Here is a 22,224-nt window from a genome sequence, read left to right on the forward strand (position 1 = left end):
TCAGCGGGACGCGGCGACATGCCCGCCGGCCGCCCCACACACACCGGTCAGCGCCCGAGGGGAGGAGACTGCGCACGGACGAGCGGGCCCGGCGGCGCCCGTCCCGGCCCTACTCTCCGCATCCCGTCTCCATTGGCCTTTGGGGATGAGGAGGGGCGAGGGGCAGGGCCGGGCGGAGGAGGGAGGGAGGGGAGGGAGGGATGGCGGTGGACGGGGCGGGCCCGCGGGGCGGGGGGTCGCGGCGGACAATGCCCCGGAGCGGGGGGCGGCGGGACCGGCCGACCACGACGCACGGAGGGCTGTGGAGCCGGCGCCATCTGGACCGAGCGCGGGTCCGGAGATGTGGCTTCTCCCGGACAGCACCGGGACCGACGGCAGCTCCCCGGCGCCGAGCCCCTCCAGCCGGGCAGGAGCTCTTTGCTGGCCCTGCCTTCCCCGAGCATCGGCAACATGTGCGCTTGGCCAGACCCGGCCGTGCCAAAACCAGGGCTGCCCATCCCGAGCACCGAACCGGTGCCTCCCCGCGCACCGGCCCCCGCAATGCCCGGTGCGGATGCAGCGATGTCCAGGAGTGCCAGAGCACCCTCACGCCCAGGTGAAACTGGCTTTCCCCACACACGCGGGCAAATAGTCGAACGTGAGGATGGGCTTCGTAAGAAATGAGAAGCCGATTATGTCAGTGGTTCTCACTAACCCCTTCCTACAGCCCCGATAAAAGCAGCTCCAGATGGCCACGCAGGACAGCGCTGCGCTGCCGAGGATGAGCTGTTCTTTACTTGCCTCCTCAAAAAACAGCCTGAAGTTTACCTCTGCCCCAAGTCCAAACTAGCTTGCCAAAATGCAACCTAAACTGCAAACGTATGGCTTGAGAATCATGCTTCACCACGCTCTGGGTAATGTGTATGGGGAGATACCATCAAATGCTGCCGCTATCATTTAAGCTTTCAGTTTCCCCCCGATTTTACTCCATGTTTGCAGCCAGTGATTTCTAAGCTCTTTTGTCTGTTTAGAGTTCTAGTTTCTAAAGATACCACGTAGGAAGGCATCTTCTTACTCAGCAGATTTGCCCCCTGTTTGCATTCATTGTGAGAGCTGCTGACTTCAGTGACAGGCAAGTTTTTACTGCTTTTTGTTCCTGCCAGCACTGCAAAGCTCACTGAGTCGGGAGCTGGCAGCCAAACCGGTCCCTTCTGCTGCATCATCACCGGGACTGGCTACAGCCTTAGTCAGTGACTCCTCTGAGGGTCTTTGGGAGAAAATCAGAACTACCAAAATGTGACGTAAGCCACAGTCTGACCTACATCACCTTCCTCACTTGTCAAATGCACCTGAGCAGAAGAATTCATCTTGTTCTGATCTTAGCTGGAGTTTTCAGGAAAGGTAATTAGGAAATATTTGATGTACATGCAAAGCACTTACCCAAAAGGCATCCAGGCAGTTTCACAGTCACTTTGCAGAGCAGGACTGCACATAGAACCAAATACAGCAACAGGATCCACCTGACCCAGTACTTTTCAATTTTCCTCGGTTTTTTAATTTGTTTAGTCAGAAAAGTGTGAGCTATGAAAAAAAATTATCGCCTACAAGCAATTTTGTTTATATTATTTTTGAGCATTAATGATTAAATGTTCATTCTTCCTTGTGGCAAATTCACAACTTCCATCTGCAGCTCTTGCTAGTACTGTACTCTCTCCTGCTAAATTCTGTTTCACCAGTGTGACCTGAGTTTGAGATTTCCTACATGACCTCAGCACATCTAGAAGACAAACATAACCACAGGGAATGCAGTACCTGGTAACATTTCTAAGCTGTGTGCTTTGGTCATTTAGTGGAGTGGCTGGGACTGTCCCTGGGTAGATGTAATTTCCCTGCAGATCTTTTTACTGCTTCCTGCAGGCATGAGTGGGTGGCTGAGCTGTACTGCCCAGCACTGGACACTACCCCTCCTTGCTCAATTAACCAGCCCTTTTTCAAAAAGAGTTGGTCTCAGTGGAAGAGGGGACAAAAAAAGCCAACAGAGACAGAGCAAGTTGTAGTCCTGTCCTACTTGTGGACTGGTTTGCATTAGCTGTGTCCTCTGTGCTCATGTCTATTCTGGAGTGATGGGGAAACCTCTTTACTGTCTCCTTGGACTACACGGTCCCAGTAGGAGTTTTTGCCTCATGAGATCAAATGCAATATTTGTCTTCAGTGGTTTAACAAAGGAACTGCCTCCCAGTGGAGCACTCCCTGTACCTGAGTCTGGGCAGCTACAAATACCAGTATTTTCATTTGCACATTTCTGTTTAACAAAACAAGTCATAAAATCCCTATTAGAATGAAGCAGTTCAGTAACTAGATAAGCATAAACTCTCCCCATTTAATTTGTCAGAATTCATTATTTTAACACATTTTCCAGTAATTAATTGGGTTAAAGATAGTGCAGACTTGTGATAACATATCTAAATTCATACTGAGCTGATAAAGTCATTGAACCACAGTTCAAAGGCACTGCCAGTTGCAACTTTGTCAAATACATCTTGTTAGTAAATATGCAGCCAATGAACACAGCTATCTACTTGGCCAACCATCTCAGAAGCATTATCTTGAGAAAGCCAGAAAGGCAGTCCAGGAATACAAGATGTTGCCAGCCAATATAAACAAAGCTATGCCTACTTTGCTGCAGGGCAGCAATTTTTCTTCTGTCACCAACACAGACTTTTTTTGCTTGATTCAATCTGTATTTTGGGCTGTGCAAACTCCCCCAGTTTCTATGGTTCTTTTCAGACCCATGTAAACCCTTCTCTATGCTTTCTCTTAGATTTTTGGGTCTGCAAACAAGCTGCACACATCTTTTAAAGAAATAATGACTTGTAATACTTGAGCAGTCAGCTCCTCAATGTCTTAAAACCCAAATCAGTAGTAAGAGCTCTCTTTGAAGTGCTACCAACAGCTCGAATAACAGCATGCTGTCCAGGTTGCTGTCTGTAAATAACCTGATTTACCTTGTGCTGCATTTCAGCCTCAGCCCTGGCCAGACCAGTTTATATGTTTCCTGAAAAGAAAGATTTAAAAAATCTGATTGACATGAACAGATCTAACTCTGGGCTTTTCTCCATGCTCTTCTGCCTGTGTGTAAAGGCAACTGGTAATCCATCCAGGACTAATAAACTGGGCTGGGGCTATAAAATCCAGAATTTTGGTACCATTATGAACCAGAGAGGGATTTTCCAAATGAATGTAATCTCATGACCATGGTGTCATTTCATCTAAGATGTTACCATCATCTCTAGAAAGTGAACTGGTAGGCAGGAGTCTTCCCTGGGATAGAACACAGCAGCCTCAGGAAAAGGAAAGAAGCTGAAAATTCACTTGTAACTCAAGCTTCACAAAGTGAACTCTGTATTTATGAGATCGCTGCAGCCACAAGCCCAGGGTGGAGAATGCGGTTTCTTCCCAGGTTAGAATAAAGTATTTCTTAGACAATTTATATACCTTTCAGCATTTCATCCCTATCTGAGAAAAAGAATAGCACCATGTTAGCTCTCTTGTCCCTGTGGTCTGGGAGAAGCTGTCACAGCAGCAGGGATGGTGTTTGGCATGGCCATGTGCTGCCATGTCCCACCTGATCTAACAAGCTCAGAGATGAGAAGGTTGCTTTGCCCCCAAGATCCATTCTCCTGGTTTGGCTTCACATTGCCCTGCTCTAACACCATAGTGTCGTGGCACAGAAAAGGATAGGGACAAACACCCCTGGGTGGGAAACAGGAGAGCTGGGAACAGAGCTGTTTATAGCAGTATGAGTGTCCCCATTGGCATATGTGCAATCACAACACTATACTCAATTATCTGTAGCCTACAAGAGGTGGTGATAGGGTCCTGGAGCCCAAATCCATTTGCAAACCGACATATAATCATCATCCTGGTCTCCCCCCACAGGCTCAGCCCTTCCCTGCTACCAGTGCCACCTCGCCCTGCTGTCAGGGGCTGCCAGGTGTCACTGCTGCTGTGAAGAAAGCTGTAGCTACAGACACCCAGGGTGGAGGAGAGGTACCATCACCGGGGAAGCTCAGCGTGGCTGCAGCGGTATTGGAGCTGCAGGGCTTTTCCAGGGCAGGCTGAGAGCAGTGGTAATTGCCAGAAACCCATTAACTGCAGGGGAATTACAGCAATTTGCACCAGGCAGCTCTGCCTTCAGACAGTCCTCAAAGCCAAGCTGAGGGGCTGCCACGACGCTGCTCTCCTGGCAGGGTGTCATTAACTCTTCTTCTCAGGGAAGCCTCTTTTGTCTTTACAGTTCTTGCTCTGAGTGTTTTTGATCTGGTGTCACTATAAGCATGTTTAGACACTTTCTTGTTTCTCATGCCAAACTCCCAGCCCAATTACAACTGTATTCACAGATTTTCAGTGTGTTACACTAAGTCTATTAAGACCCACCATACAAATGTTGACTTTCGGCACATTTGGTCACTTAGTAGATTCTTGCTTCATTTTGAACCTGTGTACAGTTACCATCTCCATTGCCTTCTCAAAGGAGATTCACTCCTTCCACGAGCAGATGGGCAAACATACTTTGGTCTGAGCCCTTGGGATGCTAATGAACTTTCTCTCCAGGGAGCCTTCCTGTACAGGAAAAGCACACCTTGACAAAGGGATTTTAACACAGATCTCATCTGGTTATAAACCAACAAACACCAAAGTGGAAGAAGTACAATAATTTGCTACACTAGCGTTTTTTCCTCCTTCCGGCCACCTTCCACAATAGTGCTCCACTGGCCCAAATCACAGGGTGCACCTTGGCTGGGTTGTTCTAGAGTGCCCCAGAGGCAGCCTCCAGATGTTTACCCCCACCCCTGAAGGCTCATCACACCAGAATGAAGAAGAACCCTGTCATGGATTTCAGCAGGAGAAAGACAACACCCCAACATCCTTCCCTTCTGCTGGAGGTAACCACAGGCAGTGTGGGAGAGCAACTTCACAGGGATCTGGCAAAGTACATTCCCTCATTCTTCCATGCCCACTTCCTGCACAGCATAAAGCTGTGAAAAATACCTAAGTATTTTTGGTCAGTCAGTCAGTCTGCTGTTTCCCAGATGCAAGCCATCAGGTCTTGTTGGTACTTTTAACAAACCACCCAGCTACAGCTACAGAGAAAGGGCCATACCTGATTCCAGAGGCACTCTTGCCCTTACATACAGTGTAAAGATCTTTTGGTGTGGAGTTTGGATTTACCACAGCTTCAAGCTCTCTCTTCTGGCCTTCGTGCCACAGCTGATGCTCCTCTGCCTGCAGTGAGCTTCTCTGGACACAATCTGCCAACAATCCTTTCTGTTTTTCAGTAGAGCTTGTTTTCTCCTGGTTTATCTCCCTAGCCTGGCTCTTAGGTGCAGAAACAACAGGGTTGCAACATGCAGCTGAAGGTATGGCAATAGCATGGGACAGTGGCTCGGATCAGCCAAACTACTGGGAATGTTTCCCAGGCCAAGAAGCCTGCACACTTCTGCCACGCCACCTTGGGCTCTCAAACAAGGACCTGAGCATTGTTTACTTCCTCTGAGCTCAGGGGTGCTCAGCACTCCTGGGAGGAAAGTACTCAGCACTCAGCTGGCTTGGGACTGAGGTGATAGCAGACTGGCAGCAGCAGCTGGAACCTGCACACTGAGACACACAGAATAACTTCATTAAGGGTTTATGCATATGTAGAAACTGCAGTGAGGCACAGGGACAGCCAGCAGGTGGAGAAGAGCTGCCCATAAACTGCATTTGCAATGTATATATTTTTTAATTGGCTCAGTGCAGTCCCCTCTCTCAACCTTTTCCCCAATACAGAAACAAACAAAATCCTGGAAATGCTGCAGTACTGTAGTCTGATGTTATCTTCCATTAATCAAAGTGTTTATACTCTGGGTCGATACAATAAGTATCGGACCAAGAATAACTGAACAGAAAGAAAATGTCTCCTAGGTTACCACTCTCTATGTTTGAATCTACAAAGGAATCTCTCAGAGGCAGCTTTTTGTTAGAGTCTGTCATGCTTATCATGACAAACCCACTGTTCTGCAGCTATTTGTTTAGCAACAGGCATGAAATATGGTCTCCTTTCATCCCTGTATAAGTTACCTTCATTCTGCTGTTACAACAGGAAACAGGCAAATAATTTCTTCCTCTTTTCCTCTCTATGTTTGCAATGAGGAAACAAATATTGGAAATAAAATAAATGAAAAACAATGCAAGTCAGAGGCTAGCTAGCATTTGGACATACTCTGAATACGCCATGCTACAGATACCTATTTATTTTTGCTGTGAAAAATTGCAGCCCTTTCCTTTGTATTTGCATTCTCAGCTTGTTAACAGTGTGGTCTCTCCTCTTATCTACAATTTATCCCAAGGAACTATTAAAAAGAAGGATTGGAGGAGGCTTCCTGCTGCTCCTGCCCCATTTCATCTCACAGAGACATAAGGAATTGCTGGTCAGGGAGAGGCCACTTGGCCAAAGCAGCCTGTGCCCCATCGGTTTATCTCGGCGCTGCCAGCGCAGCTCCCTCCAGCGCACTGCCCTGTCACGGGAGAGCGATCGCCTCTCAGGAGTGTGAAGATAAACAGATTTGAAGCCTTCAAGGCATGTTCCCAGCACCTCCTCCCCCTCACATGCACACAGGCTCGGCCTGCAAACGCCCCCGTGCACAACATGGCTTTGGGGATGAGACCGGGATGTTTGAAGGGCCACACGAAGCTGTGACTTGCACCAAAACTTTACCAAGAATTCGGGCTGACCCGCTAAAGGCAACACCCCAGTGCAAGGAGAGAGCCGAGGGGGGGTGAACCGAGGGGAGCCAAAAGCTGGGCAGTGCAGGGGGGATTTCTTTTGATGCCCAAATGAGTCCCTCCATCAGCTGCAGTCGCTGGGGTTTTATCTCAGCTGGGCTTCGGGAGTCACTTGGGAGCCCGTGGGGGTTTCCCCTCTTTTAAAGGCTCTGGAAAAGCTGTCTGCCCAGTGCTGGGCAGGATCTGAAGGAGACATGGCTGGATCATAGTGTCCTGTGCAGCCCAGGGGACTGTGGGGAATCAGAACAGCCCACACAAACTCCCCCCTGCCCTGCATTGTCACTAACCTGGCTCCCATCTCTACCTGGCCCCTGCCCAGGTGTACCAGAGCAGGAGGAGGAGATCACAGGCTCTGCTGGAAGCACATCCACAGGCACCCTCAGTTTGATGCAGTTCAGCATTTAATGCCAACCCAGCATAGGCACTGGAAGATGCAAAGAGCTTGTGTGGCCATGCAAGGAATCAGAGAATAAATCCTGATGGAAATAACTTGGGGGGTAAAAAACAATTTTTTTTTTCCCCTGGAATGAGTTCCCTGGTTCAATTTAGTATATGGCATACACAGATGTGCCTGCATAATACATCAGGAGACCAACTAGCAGTTAAAGCTGCTCATAGTATAACTTAGTTTCAGCTGTGCTGTTATCCAGCCATCTATGCTGCTGTTCATTAGCCTGGGATTACATTTGCTAAATGCTGAATAACATGTTGCTGTCATTTATGCTCAGATACCTCTATAAGATCACAGTGGCAAACGGCAGCACATGGCAGAACATGTATTGTTTAAATAGTACCCATATGGAATACATACCAGAATGTTCATCCTAAGTAACTAAAGTATGTGGGGGGGCTGGGGGGTGCATGACAAGTCAGTGAGTTAAATTGTCCCAATGTGCTCAGCTGAGGACCCAACCAGTGCATGTCACTGAGTGGAAATCCCACCTGGATTGGCTGGGGTAGCATCCCATTCAGCCTCAGCAAGGTGCTGCAGCACTGAGAGATGTTTTGGCCTGGAGAAAACCTTCACCATGCAGACAGCAGACCTGAGTATTAAAATTCCTGTTGGCTTCAGGAAGGGCAGAGATGGACAAATGCCCTTTCCAAGGCATCCCAAGTGAGCTGCAGGCCCCCCACCCCCCGTTAACACCTCTGGAGCAGGACATCCCGAGTCACATCCTGCAGCTCAGCTCCCCACAGCCCAGCCCTGCTGCAGCTGCAGCCCCAGAGCAACAGATTTTGCTGCTCAGTCTTCAGTTAGATACAGCCTGATCAGGATTAATTTTTTTCTACAGTGAGAGATCAACTGATCCAGCCTGTTTGCACCTTAAGAGTCCATTAGACTTTTTCCAGTAAAAAAATGCATTTTTACATGACTGAAATGGTTTTCACTTTTCTAATTCAGGTTTATCTAAGTGTGCAAAATTTCAACTTCGCCTCTTACCTTCACACAAGTACGTTTATAGAAATGAAAGTTTCACCTTAGAACGGTTTACAGTCAGACTTTGAATTCTCAGTGTGAAGAATAGCAAAATTAATTATTTTGTAAAATAGGAATTTTTAGCTACATGTTAATAGAGCTCAATTTTATTATTTTTGCCTTGGATGAAGCAGCACCTCACGTTTTGATAGCTAACTTCTAATTATACTATGAAGAACACTTGTAATATCCTGATAAAGCACAGATAATTACTTTTTACTAACCTGAGAAGTAATTATTCTGCCAGTCTTCAGCACAGGATATAGGATATACATGATTGATTAATACTTCTTGCACAGGATACCTGTAACCATAGGATTAAGACCCAACAAAGGGATGAACAGCCTCTCAGCCCCCTGGTTTTTGGTCCTTTTCTGTTGTCTACATGGAAAGAGAGGCATTTATTTAAAACTCTGCATTACAGCAAGCAATAGTGCATGAACAACTAACTAGGAATAAATCTGTTAAGGATGGACAACTAATTGCTGGGCAGGAATACATATAATAGGGGGCTCATAACTCCATCAAAATTTTCTGAAACTGAATTTATTACAGAATGTATCATAACTAGAAAATAATGTGTTGCAGCTATTCAAAGTAAAGAAGATATTCACAGAAACCATGGCTTCAGCTAGAGAGTAATTTCTAATCTCTTCTATATAGAAACTCCATTACTTGGGCAAAGGAAGAAAGCAGATTTTCCAGACAAAGGGATGACATGGTCTGGCCAGGGTAACTTCTATTAAAGTGGCATAGTTTGTCATATCTGACAACCCACTGAAGAAAGTTATCACTAGTTAAGGGCCTGACCCTGCATTCCTTATGTGGACAAAAATCCCTTTGAAGTCAATGAAGCATCCTGCTCAGATAACTATATCAGGATTTGGCAATTAATGAAAACTTTTAATTTCTTAAGTAGATTATAAAGGGTTTTCCCTGAAAAGCAAACTATTACATGTTACTCACAGCGACTCCTTGGCAGTGCAGGTTTGTTTCCAGCAGCTCTTGCAGCACAGGAACTGTTTCTCACTAACTAGGAATTACAAAAAGTCAAACCCACATTGTTTTCTATTTGCATTGATCTGCCTAAAGTGTTCTTCTCTAGCTGATGTCTAGTTGAAGATTTTGACAGCTTTGCATTCAAAAGGTCAGTAAGCAGTCCTCAGGGCAATTTGATTTAAACCTTTAGCATTTTGCATACTCCTAAGCAGCAGTGCATAGGAGGACATGTGTGTTCACAGCCTCTGAAAGGTCAGGCTTCCCAGCCCTCAAAACAAAACCCCAATCAGAAATATTTCGGCTTGTAGAAAATATCAGACAATTATGAAAACATTTTCCGTTAAATTAAACTCAAAAGGGTATAGAAAAACAAATTGTGATGTATGTTTTTAGACTGGTGTATTTCAACAGAAAGTTTTCTGTCCCATTTGGGAAGGCTGCCTTATCTGTCTTTCCTCAAGAGGCAGGCTCACTTACTCAGTGTCTGTTCAGGTTTTCCAAGCAGACTGGCCTCCCCCCCTGCCCGAAATCCCAAGCCTCTCTCTGGGATGAAAACCTGAAACCTACAATGCAAAATTTGTTTGAAGTCTCATTAAGCAAGAAACCTCAAATTAAGGACAGCTCAGCAAACAAAACATTTTTCTAGAGAATCACGTGGACATAAACCAAGCATTACATGGAAGTTCTCCCTCATTATTCCCTTTGTGAGCTGTTTGTATTCTGATTAGCGTGCTAATGATATATGTTCCACAGAGAAAAAGCAATTAAGTCTCCACTTCAAAGAAAAATGATTTAGTGTAAGAGTACCAAAGCTTGTGCTTGCATCTCCTACTGATTTTGTGATGCTGCAGAGCAACCTGGCAGCTATTAAATGCTGAATTCCTGTTTCAAACCATGGAAGACAGTAGGTGTTGTTTGCCTTTTAAATATATAGATGTTTCAATAACATGCTTCTGTGACACTACAAGTATGGGTTGGTGGTGCATATGGTTGAACTGCAGATGAATAAGTGAGCTCCACTCGGTTCACATCACAAGAACTGCACATTGATTCCTTTAAAGAAATAGCTGATTAAAAGGGGGGACATATTAAAATAAACAAACTGCCTGGAAAAAAAGAATCTCATACAAAAAAAAAAAAAGATAAGGCCCTATGTGAAGAACCCCCACAACAAACTAATGAGAAACAGAAAGGAAAACACACAGGAACAGACCATGAAAAACAAGAGAAACAACAGACAGAAGAGTCTGTTCTTCTAACAAGTGACATTATTTTTGACCAGAAGAAATTAGTAAAATGAAAAAACTACACATATTCAGTTTTAGGTGCTTCATGTGTGTTTTAGCATGTTACCATTGCAATGATGTAATTCCTACCCTAGAGAATTGATGAGTATCATATATTTGCTAAGTAATGCCAAAGTTGCACCAAAAAAAGTACACAAGAAAAAAGAAAAGGAAATCTGTGCTGATCCAAGACACATTTCACATTGACAGTGTGCCAAAGGCAGCTGTGGATTTCAAGGAGACAAGTGCAGATTTCTGTAAAGACGACACCAATTAGTGAAATAGCACCAAACTGTGCTATAGATTTACAGAACAAATCAAATGTCAAGGCACCAGGCAGCTTAGAAAGTAAGTTTATGTATGAAACAATAGAATAGAAAAGGAAAACGAGCAGTTTACACTCATATATTTTGCTTGGGTTTGATGCAGAAGTACTCAACCCAGTCTCTAGTAAAAAAAAAATCTGTTTAATATGCTACAGATGTGACTTATTAATAGTAATTAAAAAGAATTTAAGTCATGTGTCCTTCAAGAAGCGTAAGTGAAGACTCAGTTGCACTTTAAAGAAATTATTGGTTTTAACTTCCTCTTAACCCACAGCTCTGCCTCATGATGCAGCAAAAATGTTGAAGAATCAAATCACCTGCATCACCTTGAGAGACTTGATACAAATTAACACCCAACCTAAAAACCTGTCTCTTGAGAGAAATGAACTTTGAATGAAAAAACCACATCCCCCAGTGCCTCAAACCTCCAAATCAGTGTTGAATGTGTCTTGTTCGTGCCTGAAGTCTCATTTCCCTAACACCAGATGGGACAGCACTTCCACATACATGATAACCTTTGGAGTAAAGGAGAAATTTTAGAGAAAGGCGATTTCTTACCAAAACCCTTATAAAACCAAACCAAATTAGTGATATAGACTAAAAACCTAAGAAAGCCTCACCCACAGTAGTCAAAGAACTGAATCACAACTTATTAGAATAAACTTTTATTTACTGCTCTCAGGATCCTTATTTTATACTTTAAAGTATGCAACAAAACCTGCTACATTCAAATCTATACAGATTTACTGATATATATCATTCACGTTTTACAAAACTGCATATAGATTTGGGAAATTTGTATAAGTTACCTTTATTTACATGTAATATTCTCAGTCCTAATGACCTAGTCAAAGAATAAAACAAAAGTGGGATTTTAAATATCCCTTAAGACCCATTAACATTTGTTACATAATTTACATATCTTCAGAGAGAGATGTGCTACACTTTCTTCTTGCATATTTATAAAGACTGTGACTAACAGAAATTTGCTGGCCAAAGCTAGGTACTGTCATTTCCTCAGATCATAATAAAATGTTAATTGGCATCATAATAAAATGTTAAAATTTGAGCAAGCCAGGTATATAAACCAATTTTTTTCTTTTAGAACCAACTTTGCTAATCATTTTAACCAGCACTTGCTCAAAGAAAGTGTTAACATTAATACAAAAAATACCCACATTTACAAAAGAAATCAAACTCATATTTATACGACAAGTTGATCTACAATAAATTGCACATTGTTGGTTATGACTTTGGTTATACTGTATTAACAAATTTGGTTTCTAGACTAACAGTGGAGAAAAAAATATAAAAATGCAGCTGTAGAAACTAGCAACCTGTAAACATATCACAGAACCAAATTCTGCACCTGATCACGTGTGCATGACCTCCATGCAGTTCAGAGAAGTCTGCACACAACAGACTGCTGAATTTGGCCCAGAAAACCCTGTAAACATGTTCTTTATTGTTATGTAGTGCAATACTGCAAGAATGGATAATAAAGGCCTCTAACTATCAGTAACTAATACTGAGTGATATCCATACAAATTCCACTTTAAGATTGATTTGTTGCAAAAGGCTGAATTGAAAATATTATCCATCGTTGAACTACAAATTTATCAAAAAAAGTGATGAACACTCAATAAACCAGCATCAGTATACAAATTCAAACAAAAATTGGATATAATTTCTCATTAAAACTCAGAATTATGCTGCTTATCTGTTTTGTATAAAAATCTTGGGTTTGTTACACTGTTTTAACAAAAGCAAGTTAGAAACAGAAACCTAACAAATGGTCAGCAAGTCAGCGTTCTGCAAACTGATGGCTGATAATGCAAACAAATGCTTCCCAATGTTTTACCTAATATGCTGAATTGTAAAGTGCTTAGAGCAGATCTGTTGCAAACAGCCTGAAGCAGCACAGACTATGATATTGCATTATATGAAGTTTGATGGGTTTGGTGGGGTTTTTTTGTTTGTTTGTTTGTTTGTTTTTTAAAACAGTTTAACAATTTCAGCTGTTCCTCTTAAAGCAGCAATTCAAATTTAAACCCTCTGCAAAGATTTCTTCACAGCTTTACTTCAGTAGTTTACTGCAGGACAGTCTCAAACATTGTACAAGAGGCAACTGCTTAAAAACATTTTAGTTTTTGACTTAACTTGGCACTGGCCTATCCAATGTGTATATTGTATTTATCAGCAAAGTACGGAAAACTGTGGAAATGACAAAATACATTTTCAAAAGTTAGTGAATTTTTAATACTTACTTATTTTACATGTGATACTATGAAGATTCAATAGCCATGTGACTAAATACAATGGTAGTCCCTGGAAAAGTCAACTTTGTTTGTAAACCCTTAAAATGAAATTGCAGCACTGGACCTATATAATTTCTGTGTCTTAATCGACCCCATCAAAACCCTGAGTGTTTTCAATCGCCAGAAGAAGTTTATCCCATAAATCTTCAAATGAGTCGTATGGAGGCAAATCCAAGCGATTAAAGCTGAAAAACAGATGAGAACTCTTAAGTGTTTTATCACTCTTACTAAAGGTCATGATTTATTTAAATTAAATACTCACCAGGTATGAGCTCTTGGCAGCTTTTCAGGGGTACCCCACTGTTCAACTGTGAACAACTGTGGTCCATTTGAACCTGCAGGAAAGAATACATCAATTTTCACTCTGTTATGAGATCCTTTTATAATCAGAAATTCAAATTAATAAGTATTTTGGTTCTTTCTAATCTAATTCTGAGATTAGTAGGAGCTATCTATACGAATGGAATCAATCTATACTCAGTAACTGTCAATAATCCAAAATCACTTGTATTTTAATTATTGCTTGCTATACCTTAATTTCAAGAGACTTTTACAGCTTAAGCTCAGAAGTCTATGCATATGCATAGTAGTTGGCATTGAAAATTTTATGGAGAAGACAATTTTATGCTGTATAAATTTTGCATGTAAAAAATTAGACATGTTTATCACCATGTGCCAAGTTATTTAACCTCGTAGAAAGTATTCAGTGTCCACCTTTACCTACACAGCAACAAAGCTGAGTAACTGAGAACCTTTTGAAACCCAGTGATCATATGTGTGCATCAAGGACCTTCTTATGCACCTGAGAGAACATTTTTGGCTAGCAAGTGCAGCCCCAGCTACCTCTTGCCTTCAACACCTGTCACATCTGAAAGTTTCAGCATGTCATATCTGTAAGTTTCTTGGACTTCTCAACCCTCACCGAGTAGATGCAAAGGGCATTTTGTAACCATTTCCTTCAGCTGTATTTGTGTACGTCTGGAGAAGACTGTGTAGTTTAAAAAAGAAAAAAAAAAAATCACTATCTTGTCAGAGAATGTCTGTTGAGTGTCCCAGTTCTCCAGCTTGGGTGGATTTGCTCCCGGAGTCCAAGCACTGCCGCTTTAGGAGCAGAAATGCCTCTCTGTGCCACGAGAGGGAGATCTCCGCTAGGAAGTCAGATGCAGGGCTGCACAGCAGGGGTGGGAAGGGAACAGCCACGGGGACAGCCCGGCAGCAGCAAAGCACCGCGGACCTGCTCGGAGCACTGAAGAACCACCTACAGTTCTTCAAATAAAAGCTGGTACAGGAAAAGTGATTCTGATCCTCACTGGGGTTTAGTGAGGACGGTAAAACAGAAATAACCACAAGAGAAATAAAGAAAGCACTGTGCAAGACAACTGTTAATTGAATTTTTCATTAATGAGTAAGCCAATAGAATTACTGAAACTGGGACTTGGTCAGAACACTGCCCAAGGATATCCTAAACCCCAGGCAGAAAGAAGCCAAGAGCTTCAGCAGTTTCTTTCTCTGGATCATTCTTTAGTTCTACCTCTAGTAGTGTTTTTAGACAAAAGAGAACTCCTGAGGCAGCAGAATTCTGATTGGGTTTCCCTGTGATGAGCATGTGCTGTAACACCTGCAGTGCCAAGGTTCAGGTGCAAGGCTCAAGTTTACTGAGGGCACTGCCCTCCCCATTGGAACTCACAGCTTATTTACTGAGGGAACACAAAAAAATCAACCAAGTATTTACAACAAAAATGAGGACACAGAGAAATGGGAACACGTGGTGGGTGGTATTTGTTCACAATTCTTTTGTTTTATAAACAAATTAATGTGTTGTTTATAAAGAAGAAAATGCTTAATCAAATAGGCAAATCAGGCTATTCAGTCATTTGCACAGGATCTCAAGCACTTTTAGCCTTAATAAAGTAGTCTAGCAGAAAACATAATAGCTGATGGCAGCTGCAAACAGGCTTCCCATCAGCAGAGCATCCCCACCCTCCTGGGCTGTTCTCTCTGCCCACCCGTGGTCGTTCCACAGTGGCTTTTCTGGCTTTGCCATTGAAGTCACTCCCTGCTGTCATCTGCTTGTTTCAGTCTCTGCCTTGTAGGTTCACAGCTTTTCTTCTGGCATTGTGTTTAACTCGTGTCATTGCAGTGGTCCCCTCTGGAGTATATCCTTACAAACAACTGCATCTGTACAACCGTGGCTTGAGAGCAGATAAAAGCAGTCGGGGAACTGAAGTTAACTGCTGATGCCAGCACGTCTTTGTAATCAGATCTTGGATAACAGAATTTTCTTCAAGCTCAATCATGTGTTAAACAGGATTTTTGCAGCTCTTGAGAACTTGAAAAATCCACATTTGTTTGAGAAGTCCTATACATTTAGAAACTTCCAAAACCAGAATCAAAACAAAGTGTTTATAGAACACGGGACACACGTGTCATCTAAGTGACTCTTCTCTAACTTTGATTCTTCTAACTACCAATATATACTAATTTTCAAAGCAAAATTTGAAAAATAATTTGCCTCTGTCTGAAGTCAAACATCAGGACAATTTTGGTTTCAGGTTCTCTATTACTCAATTGTGAAGATAATCATAAGTACTCACCATACAGCTCAGCAAACCCATTCATGGGAACACGGGATGTGCCAGTGACAAATTGAAGTAATCTTATTCTCTTTTCAGAGTCCATCATTAAGACTGCCTATGTATGATAATGATTACAATTAAAGATTTATTTTTAAATTAGGGGTTTAAGCTAGTAGACTCATGCAACACAATACCTACCTCTAAATCATTTTCTGTGAGATATAAATACATATTTTTAGTGATACCCACAGTATACCTCTCTGCCTATGAAGTCAACAATTTTTTAATGGTACTGTAACAAGAGTATGGTTACTGGCTTAGCAGGCTGTTAAAATACTTCCCTTGAAGATCTGGCCCCTACTTTCTTTGAAGTTTCCTGATGTTATGAACTAGCAGCCAAATTTCTGTAATTTATTAAACAGAAGGGTTTAACACCTCTTTAGTGTAACCATGCCAGAAAAACCTACACGGAAATATTTTTAACCCCAGACAGACACAGATTTTTTTGAAAAAGTAAGCATCAGTATTGTATTTACACTCTTACCATGCATCTCATCTTTAGTTTTCTTACTTCCTCAGGAATTTTAATGGTCAAATAATATTTACCTAATCTATTGTTTAATCACACAATAAACTAGCAGAGCAGAAAGGCAGCAGCTTTTGAACAATTTTTAAGTGAAAAAATATTAGAACTTCATGATACCTTCCAGAACCACTGTATTACTTGATGGTTTATGTTGTAGCCATTTTTGTATTTTGTATGTAGTTTCCAATCAGCCACGTCCACATCTCCCAATCCACACATTAATAACTACAAAGATAGAAAAACCAAACAAACAATACCAAAGTTTAAGTCAGTAAAATTAAGTTTCACTGTGATTTGCTTTCTTTTCCATCATACACTTACCTCTAGCTCATTTTCATCAAAAAGTTTAATCAGATCCTGTGGTATTAGTTCAAAAAAGCCCTAAAAAGATGAGGGAAGTTTTTAAAAATCAAGTCAACATTTTTTAAGCATTTTTATTCATTAAGAATGATATTTAGGAGCTTTAGTAAACAGAGCCAAAGCAATACATCAAATACAGATGTTTGGACATCACTAGTCTGCAGTTTGGTTATAGTGCTTTTAACTCTTGACTTCTCACATCTTTATTGTGCAATACTGAGTGATGAATATGGAAGTCTGAATATCATGTATGTGATACAATTTATATAAATAAGGATAAGCAACCTAGTTTAAATCAAACTAATATACTTAAGTTTCATTTCTGCAAAGGTCATTAAGTAGTTTGCACTACAGCTAAAGCTGTCAGCCATGACTGAGAAATCAGCAAGTTTTTCAATATGAATTCAACACCTCAGTAGAAACATATCAAAAAGATTTTTAAGTCTGAAATATTTCACAGCTGACACTACAAAAAGTATCACTGCCTTTTTTTATACCTTATGTTATATACATAACAAAATTATCTGTGGGTCTTCAGGATGTCCAAAAAAGCTTGATATTAGTTGTAACAAATTCTTAGAAGAATTTACTTTGTAATTAAAGCTATACCTCTTTAAAGGCTGTCATTTGTTTCTGTACTCTGCTCACAAATCTCCACTGAATTACAAGACTGTAGGGAAAAAATAAAAGTGATTTATATACAAAAAGCAACAACTTCCTTTTGTAAATAAAGCTAAACCACAGCCTCTGTAGAGGTGGATACATTGCACACAGCGACCAGTACTCACTGAATGTAGTCTCTCTTGTTCTTGTTGGTGACAACTATTTCTGATCCACCACTCTTCAGTTCATGTTGATGGGTCTAAATGGAACACACAGAATGGGTGTGAAACGAGACAGGGGTGTAACAGAATTCCTGGGTTACTATCAGGTAATTCAGGGAACTCTGGAACACTGCAGAATTTGGAAACCATGAGAAACAGATCCAGTCTCCCAGGTCACGTGATAAAGAGAATTTGGTTGATTCTTTTTAGAAAAAATGTATTATTCAGAGATGCTAGATTGCAATGGGGAAACCTCCATTTTTCTGGCCTGCTACAATACACCACTCAAGTCAGCACACAAGTTTCCAGTAATGTGGACTTGGCTAACTGCATATTCCATGACACAGCCTTCTTTCCAAATCTCATGGAAAAACAATTACAGAACCACTTCAGCAGTGGTCCCAGTAAGTAAGTGAATCAATATGCATCTCTATTATATAATGATTTATACTGATAGAACCTCAGTAAACAAATATCTGATTTTCAGTTGGTCATGGATGCACATTCTCATTGCTCCTACTTAGGATCACTGCAGTTACACAAGACCACAAAGGTTATTATCCTACTTACATCTAGTTGGCAGCTGTCATTTGGAATTTTTATGTAGAAACACCACAGGTTTTGTATGACTTACCTTCGATAGCTTTCTACAAAATAACAAACTTGTTTATTCTATAGGTTTCTAGTACATATTAGAGAAAAAAAACCTTATCTCCCAGTGATTCCAACCATTTCCAAAACAGCTCATCCTTTCCATCCACTCACATAAAAACAACCTCTACTCCAGATTAAGTAATGAGTCTATAGATACCTTAATCTTGGGTTGCCTTCACAGCAATAGCTACATTTCAATGCAAGTAATATTTAAGAAAAAAGTCTAAGCAGTTTTTTAAAACTCTGCTTATTTCCAAGTCCTTTATCACATCCCAGACAGGTTAAAAGCACTGAATGAGCAAAAAGCAGTTGAGTGAATGAAGGGGTTCTCTTACCACCACACAGGTAAAATCAGCTAATTTCACAGGTCAAATGTTTTCTTTGATGTTTTGTCTATTCTACTTTAAATAAACATACTAACCTGACCAAAAAGTTCTTCATCAACTATAAATCTGAGGTCCAGTTCTGTTGGATCATTTTCAAGAATCCATCTCAGAGAATTGTAATATTCACTATCCTGAGAAAGAATTACAAAATAGTAAACAGAAAATAGAGTAGCCACCTTTTAAGCTGCAAGAGGTTCCACTACAGTCCAGTGAATGCTGCCATCCAGGGCAACCCTCTAGTGGACACAGGGATTCTGGAATTGTACAAGACTCTAAAGACATTTGAAACCTGAAGACTCAGCAATCTGTGTAAATGTCTCACACAGCAAAATGGTGATAAGACGCCACAGCATTATCTGAAGTAATACATTTTGTGTCTCATCCTGTATTTATCTTCCTTTTATTATTAGGCATTACCCTAACGAGCCTTAGGAAATTAAACGAAAATTAAGATAAAGTCAACTGCATCCAAAGCAGTGTGACCAGCAGCTCAAGGGAGGTGATTCTCCCCTCATCTTCACTCTTGTGAGACCCCACCTGGAGTGCTGCATCCAGCTCTGGGGCCTGCAGTGTATGAAGGACGTGGACCTGCTGGAGCAAACGCAGAGGAGACCACAAAGATGCTCCCAGGGCTGGAACACCTCTGCTTATGGTGACAGGTTGAGGGAGTTGGGGTTGTTCAGCATTAGAAGAAAAGGCTCTGGGGAGACCTTAGAGTACCTTCCAGTGCCTATAAAGGGGCTACAAAAAGTATGGCAAAGGGACTTTTTATCAAGGAGTATAGTGACAGGATGAGGGACAATGGTTTTAACCTGAAAGAGGGTATATTTAGCTTAGATAATAAGAAGACATTCTTCCCTGTGAGGGTGGTGAGGCCCTGGCACAGGCTGCCCAGAGAAGCTGGGGATGCCCCCCCCGGCAGTGTTCAAGGCCAGGTTGGATGGGGTTTTGAGCAACCTGGTCTGGTGGAAGATGTCCCTGCCCATGGGGGTTGGAATTGGATGGGCTTTAGGGCCCCTTCCCAACCAAACTATTCCATGATTCCAGAGTACTGAACAAAAACAAAATCAAACCACAAAAAACCCCACCCCCAAAAAATCAGAACACATCTATTACTCAGAAACAGACATTCTGTAGTTTTAAAGGACAACGAAACCAGCAATAGATTAAAGAGATCAAATAATCACTTTGCCCATGAGTACTCCAGATAAAAACCATTATCAGGCAACCAACCACCAAGAAAATTCTAAGGGCCATGTTTTCCTCTAAAAATGTTACACTGTATCACTCAAATATTTTCAGTCTCTGAAAGTATAAGAATACAACTATTTTGAATAATCAAAGACACAAACTAATTTAAAAAACAGGTTAAGACAAGGATCCTAAAGATATTTATATCCAATTTTAAGAACCCTAGGGTCTAGAAATATTTTAAAAAAACATCATAGAAAGTTTAGAGTCAAGTTTCCAGTACAGCTCAACTGACTTAAACCTGAGTCTAGGTCTTTGATACTCTCTGGAAGTTTCAATTCCTATACAACTTACAGACTTATAAGAGATGCAGCCTAAAATTTCTTTGAATCATGCCTTTTCAACCTTCACAATGTATTAGACATATATATAGGGAGAAGAATTAAAATGAACATGAAATCTTAACATATATGATAAAGCAAATTACATACCACAGACTCCATGTCATGTAGTGTTATTGGTTTTTGGAGCATCATCTTGTAAAAAGGACGAATAAAAAAGGCTTTAAAGAAGAAGAAATAAATTCAACAGTATGTAACTTGAGATTCAAACCAGTCACAATAATAATCTAAATATCATATTACATAAAATTAATACTAACCATCCAAAAGTTTGCCATGGTAAACAGCCATGCCAGCCACACGACCTATAAACTTGAAATAAGAGAGATGATCTTCATTGCAAAGTCCAGAGTTTGGATTGATCTGCAGAGTATAGTTATCTCTGAAGTTGAGGGAGGGAACAGGGAAGAGAAAGAAAAACAAAATGTTGTACTACTGGAACAGTCTCATATCTGAAGATCTGAAAGACATCACTAGTTAAATCAGTTATTGCTTTTCATGATGTTAATATCTAATATTTAACAATACTCAACAGAAGACAATTAGCATATCAGAAACAACCACCCCGAAACACCTTTGTAAGTTAAAAACATACTAAAGAGAAGGGATTAACTGCTACTAATTTTAAAGTAGTCAGAATAACATACTCTGCATTATTTGTTAAGTGCTGCCTCTTCTGTTAAGCAGGAGATGGCTGCAAGCACACCCTTGTCCATGCAAGGAGGACATGGCTTATGTTAGACCACTGCAAAAACAAAATGCAGGTACTGCCTCCACAGTATTCTGCCCTCAAGCAACAAGGTGCAGACTATTGCATTTATTAACAACTAAACCCTCCTGTACAGTTGCAGGTGAGGGGGCAGTAATTCTATTTTTAAAGAAGGTCTGAGAAATACATTTGATCTGCTTTCCACAGGCGAGTCTTCATGTCTTGCAGATCTGTATTACTTACGTAGCTGAATATTCGAACAATCCATAATAAGGATTAAACATTTCTTTAGAGAGAAGGAAGAACCATTCTCTGGCCACTCCTCCATAGTCTAAACCTTTTTCCCCATCAAATTCAATCCAAAGTCTTGCTTTAAGGAAATCTGCTCTCTTTACAGCTATAATTCTTCTATAAGAATCTTCAAGGATTGTTGTGCGATGAATTTTCATTTCAAATCTATTTGGAATATCACTCTACAAAAAAAGAGAATAGGAAAACAGAATAATAGAACAAAACCCAGCATCTTATAGCAGAGTATGCAAATTCTGTAAAAAGACACTGAAGGGCACACAAATGTTTTTCTTAAACAACTTGGAAACATAACACAGTATGATTGAGAAAACACCCTATCTACCTACAATTCAACTAGCAAGGGGAATTTCAGATTCTAAGTCCTATTTCATACTAAGAAAGTACAGTTAAAGTAAGTTCTTACCCATAACAGCATATGGGCAGTTGTTCTGCATGCAGCAAGGCATGCAGTCTTTTTTGACAGTGAACATTCATCATATTACAAACTTGACTAAAAAAACCTCACAGTTTTACTCACAATAAAAAAACTCACATAAAATTATTCTGAACCATTTTACCTGCCTTACTTCTCCTTCCAGTTCAATATTCTAACTACAAGGCTAAGTGTCCCATTCTTTTAAGTACGACAAAATGTACAGCTGTATTTAATTCTTAAATTACCACAATTATATTGAGTGGCTGAGTTGTATATCATTTCTCAGATTAGCATAATGACATTTGAATGAATGCCAAGCTTGTTTGACTAAGAACACAAAAAATGAGGTGCATATATAATTGCATGCAACTTACATGTGAGCTCAAAATGCATAGGCAGACCTGGTAGGTAAAAGGTGGATCTAAACTATTTTATTTATTATATATGTAAAATATCTCCCAAGGACACAAAATTTGATTGCACTTGTGCAGAGACTCATTGTTATCTGGCTGTCCAGATGCTATTTACAGTCTTTTATGCTATGTGTTATAAATACACCTGGCACTGCCACTTCAAACTACAATTTGCCAATGAGATTCA

At 41.0% G+C, this 22,224-nt stretch overlaps 1 protein-coding gene across 3 annotated transcripts in view; it reads right to left on the minus strand.

Moving 5' to 3' along the window:
* Positions 1 to 11,541: 11,541 nt before the first annotated feature.
* NEDD4 (NEDD4 E3 ubiquitin protein ligase) overlaps positions 11,542 to 22,224 on the minus strand; it is a 42,088-nt gene continuing 31,405 nt past the window's right edge. For all 3 annotated transcript variants that reach the window (XM_018069782.2, XM_018069780.2, XM_018069779.2), the window contains 11 exons: positions 21,141 to 21,370; positions 20,449 to 20,570; positions 20,279 to 20,349; positions 18,632 to 18,727; positions 17,521 to 17,594; positions 17,342 to 17,402; positions 16,694 to 16,753; positions 16,490 to 16,597; positions 15,805 to 15,901; positions 13,473 to 13,545; positions 11,542 to 13,395 (listed from right to left, as the gene is read on the minus strand). In XM_018069782.2, the coding sequence (XP_017925271.1) occupies positions 13,293 to 13,395; positions 13,473 to 13,545; positions 15,805 to 15,901; positions 16,490 to 16,597; positions 16,694 to 16,753; positions 17,342 to 17,402; positions 17,521 to 17,594; positions 18,632 to 18,727; positions 20,279 to 20,349; positions 20,449 to 20,570; positions 21,141 to 21,370 (1,095 nt within the window). In that variant the 3' untranslated portion in view covers positions 11,542 to 13,292. The remainder of the gene's footprint in view (positions 13,396 to 13,472; positions 13,546 to 15,804; positions 15,902 to 16,489; positions 16,598 to 16,693; positions 16,754 to 17,341; positions 17,403 to 17,520; positions 17,595 to 18,631; positions 18,728 to 20,278; positions 20,350 to 20,448; positions 20,571 to 21,140; positions 21,371 to 22,224) is intronic.

This window comes from Manacus vitellinus, unplaced genomic scaffold (assembly GCF_001715985.3).
Source record: "Manacus vitellinus isolate BGI_N305 unplaced genomic scaffold, ASM171598v3 scaffold_16_pilon, whole genome shotgun sequence".
Taxonomy (NCBI): Eukaryota; Metazoa; Chordata; class Aves; order Passeriformes; family Pipridae; genus Manacus; species Manacus vitellinus.